This window comes from Brassica napus, chromosome A7 (genome assembly GCF_020379485.1).
Source record: "Brassica napus cultivar Da-Ae chromosome A7, Da-Ae, whole genome shotgun sequence".
In the NCBI taxonomy this organism is placed as follows: Eukaryota; Viridiplantae; Streptophyta; class Magnoliopsida; order Brassicales; family Brassicaceae; genus Brassica; species Brassica napus.
In genome coordinates this window covers 17600016-17604192 of record NC_063440.1, presented here as the reverse complement: position 1 = coordinate 17604192, position 4177 = coordinate 17600016, and the positions used below count along the sequence as shown (strand labels likewise).

The 4177-nt window shown below is 35.1% G+C and overlaps 1 protein-coding gene across 1 annotated transcript; it reads right to left on the bottom strand.

The window, feature by feature from the left end:
• Positions 1-1072: 1072 nt before the first annotated feature.
• On the bottom strand, positions 1073-3713 carry LOC106353230 (guanylate kinase 2-like). Its single transcript, XM_013792942.3, has 11 exons — positions 3452-3713; positions 3161-3213; positions 2974-3075; positions 2821-2897; positions 2609-2738; positions 2173-2535; positions 1971-2092; positions 1754-1889; positions 1631-1676; positions 1449-1542; positions 1073-1362 (listed from the first exon to the last, which is right to left on the bottom strand). The coding sequence occupies exons 2-11, from the start codon at positions 3161-3163 to the stop codon at positions 1278-1280; spliced, it is 1158 nt and encodes a 385-aa protein (XP_013648396.1). The 5' UTR covers positions 3164-3213; positions 3452-3713; the 3' UTR covers positions 1073-1277.
• Positions 3714-4177: the final 464 nt, after the last annotated feature.

The following is a 4177-nucleotide window of genomic DNA, read 5'->3' as shown; positions in this document are numbered from 1 at the left end:
ATATCTTCGAGGCTTGGGCCTCTCAAAGTTGGTTATTACTGGGCCCAACATCTAACAACACCTTTCAGGCTGATAAATTTTTCCTTTCATTTTATTTTTTTATCAACTTAACTTTATTAATTAGACTGTTAAAAAATAATACATATACAATAGGGCAAATCTCCAAAATAGCACATTTTTAAGTTTATATCACAAAAATAGCACTCAAAAACTAAAATGACCAAAATAGCATTTTATCTTTTGAAAAATTTAAATTTTTTTATTTTTCAAAATTTGAAATCTTATCCCCAAAACCTCACTTCTCAACTCTAAACCCTAAAACCTAAACTCTAAACCCTAAACCCTAAATTCTAAACTTTAAACCCCACCCCTTGAATGCTATTTTGTGACTTTTGGCCTTGAGTGATAGTTTGGGAACAAAAACTTGATTTAGTGCTATTTTGGTCTTTTTCTCTATACAATACAACTGAAAATAAATAATGACAAATAACATAATGAAAATGACTAGAAGACTACAACTGATCAAGTGAAGTCAAATGTAAAGATAAATTTCCTTTTGAAATCTTCTTTTTCAATAGAGTATCACTTGGGTTGGGCCACATACTAATGCTTGCAAGAGATTTGCATAAGAACAAAGAAGCATTCACTTCATCTCTATTCAGTAGACAGAGAAAATAAAACTAAAAGAGAAGTGGTAGGATTTGGTTTGCTCGCAGAAAGATACTTAACTATGTGTGTGTTTATATGGTCTTACAGACAAGTGTGGGTGGTGGAGAAAGAGTTGAGAAAGAAACCCCATCGTTGGCTTTTTCTTCAAGTAAAGTAACACTCTTGTAGGCTATATCGAACCTTCGTTTTGGACCCACGAATCTATTCAAGTTGCAATGTTTCAAGGACCCATCTACCTTCAGAGTCCCACAAGTTGCAATGTGTGGGATCTGTCCTATCTGAGTTTGGGGAATCTCAAGAAAAACATTGCAGCGGTTTCAACCATTTTGATATTTATAATGTCCTAATGAAACCAAGAGAAGATTCTTTCAAGATTTTAGATCACTAAAAGGAACAAAATATCTGATTTCATCATGTCTTCTCTTGAATATCATAATCATAAATTCATACATAACCATAATAATCATCATCATCAGTGCCTATCTAGCGAACCTTTCAACCGCCAATCATAAGGCTCAGTCTTTCAGTAATAAGAAACAAAAACAACGAGCAATGTTCACCATTATCATCATCATCATCTAAATGTTTAGCTTTCAGCGGATTCTTTGTTAACTGGACTTCACCGTGTCGAGAACGATCCCTCTTGTTCTTCCCGGTGCTCCCCCGTTAATCGAAGATAAATCCAACACGATCCTGCTCACTCACCAAAACATGGTTCATTAACATAAACTATATCAAAACATCAATCTGGATTCAAGAAAAAAAAAACAAGAACTTACATGTTGTTCTTGGTTGCTTCTCCTGTTTCTTGAATCAAAATTTTGTCTCCATTCTTTGTTACTGTGTGCTCCTTGGGAAGATTGATCCCTTCTACTGCTTTCATCAAACAAATCACACATTACGCTTAGCTTCCTACCTAATTAGTATTACACTGTCTACTCTTTGGTTTTTGTTTTGTTACCTTGTACACCATTCACAGGAGCATCATCGATTATCCTTAAAACATTCTGAAAAGAGAGCCATTGTTGCTTACCATTCAAGTTCTTTAATAGGGCTTTTCAAAACATAAGGTGGGATTAGTCACCTTAAGGTTCTTGTAGCATTCCTCGAGGTTGTCATTATACAGGATATGTTCAAAAATGCCCGAGGATTCCCCAGCTTTGATCTCTGCTTCAGCGTTTCTAAGCCTCTTTTGAATCTGCTCCTCTGTCTCGGTTCCTCTGTTTTTTTTTTTCATTTGAGCTTTACAATGAAAGATCTGAAGACACAACTACTCATTTGGTAAAAGTCATGATTGTTACCGAGCACGGAGCCGATCTTCAAGCTCCTTCATTGAAGGAGGGCATACGAATATGAATACCGCATCAAGAGAACTTGCCTTCACAGACCTCGCTCCCTGAACATCAATGTCAAGTATGCATCTCTACAAACAAACAAAGAATTAGATCATTTTAAAGATCAGCAGCATGAAAGCAAAGACACAAAAGATGATCTCTTTATTACCTTTCCTGAATCTGTTACAACCTCAACAGATTCAATGCTGGTTCCATAAAGATTACCATGAACAGAAGCATACTCAAGAAACTTCCCGTCATTAATCTCTTTCTCCATCACAGTTTTATCAGTGAAATGGTAATGAACACCGTTCTCCTCCATACACCTCGGAGAACGAGTTGTGTGGCTCACAGAGAACCCAAACATTGAAGGAAACTCTTTCATAAGCATAGCTATCAACGTTCCTTTACCAACTCCAGATGGACCGCTAATGACAATAGGCTTCTCTGCATTGCCTCTCACTCCTTTACTCCAAGCAACAACTTCTTTTCCCAAGAGTTTCCTTTGTTCCCGGACAAAAGGACTATCAACCTACATGAATGTTAAAACATAAGAGAACACAAGAACCCCTAAAAATTTATGTGCTAACAACGTTGTTACTAACCTCGAGGAACCATATAGAGTCATCAGATGCTGAGCCTTTCTTAATAACCAAGATCCGGCCTTGTTTAAGAACAATGGCAGAATAAGCCTTGCAGGGTTTAGGTCCTGTTCCAAGAACAGTAGGAGTAGACCTGAAACACACACACCAATATTGACTTCAAATTCCATATTTAATGGAAGAAGAAACTAATCTATCAAGATAAGAACACACACCACTTGTTAGTTGTTTTGTCATGAATCTGAACTCCAAGGAACAATGGGTTCCCTTCATGATTCCTACCGATCACATACTGCAAAAACAAAAAGATCTTCAAGATCAAAACCAAGGTCCAAGAATCAAGAACAGTTTCAAATTGTGAGGCTTACGGATCGATCTCCAATTTGGACAGATGTATCTATGTTTTCCGGTTCGGTTTTTACACCAAAGCCATTCTCTAGAAGATCAACAAAGAAAGCTGGTGCTTCTCCCTATGAATAAGAAGAACAAAGAATGTGAGACATCAAATGAGCAGAGAAGAGCAGCGAAGTGAATCTGGCGCCAAAAGAGGCTCACCATAGAGAGGCTTTTTCTATAGCTTCCAAGAAGACACAAACTCAGCCTGAGAGCTATATGTCACAATCACAACATAAAAGAGATCAAAACATACACACAAAACCCCAATCTCAAATCATAAAGGTTAGACCTTTTTGCATTAACATTCAAACCCTCCCAAATGCAGGCAGATTCATCAAAAAAATAAAATAAATAAAAAAACAAAACTTTGGAAACGTAACCATAGATCTCAGCATAAACCAATGAAAACTCACCGAAACAAAGCGATCTTATGAAAGAAAAAAAAACTACCTTGAATATGAACAGAGGAGGAGGCTGAGGAAAGACGAAAGCTTTTGGATTGAATTGGCTTACTCAGCAGGCGAGAGGATGTGTATTATTTATATCGACATATTGTAAGAAAAAGGATCAGACGAGAGAAACAAGTTTTCAGTTTTTTTATTTTTGTTGACAATGAATATCTCTCTCTGGAGTTTTCTCGTTCGGCTATGAAGAAATAATATATGTGTGCATCGTCGACGAGTCCAAGACAACTTGGAGACAAGCGGCGTGAAGATGTGAGGAAGAAAAGTCCTTTTCTGTATTTAAAAATAATGATGATTTCATTAAATTTTATTTTTTATAGTGAAGACAAATATATATTAAAGAAATTTGGTGGTGTGAAATTTTGTTTATTACTATATGATTGTTTTGTTCAGATGCTATTAACAAATAAATAAATAAATAAATAAATAAAAAGTTCTCCCATTATTTTTATTTTAATTTAACTCAATTAAATATCACAACTCCCTGAAACCAGTTAGATTACTCATCACTGATTCAATACTAACCTAACATTATTTTTCGATGAGCTTAGTTATTCCTACTTAATCTATAATCTTAGAATGTATTTTAGAAATAAAAAATAATTTTAAATAATATTATTTGTTTTAACTCTAACTAATAGGAGACTGGTATGAAATACTATTGCAAAAATATAGTAGAAATAACAAGAGTAAATTGTATTTTTTTAACACA

Bases quoted from the DNA above. Each gene is read 5' to 3' on its own strand.
- LOC106353230 (XM_013792942.3), bottom strand. The intron at 2,898-2,973 runs GTAAGCCTCACA...TTGTTTTTGCAG, and splicing joins TCCAAATTGGAGATCGATCC to TATGTGATCGGTAGGAATCA. The intron at 1,363-1,448 runs GTAAGTTCTTGT...GTGAGTGAGCAG, and splicing joins GAAGCAACCAAGAACAACAT to GATCGTGTTGGATTTATCTT.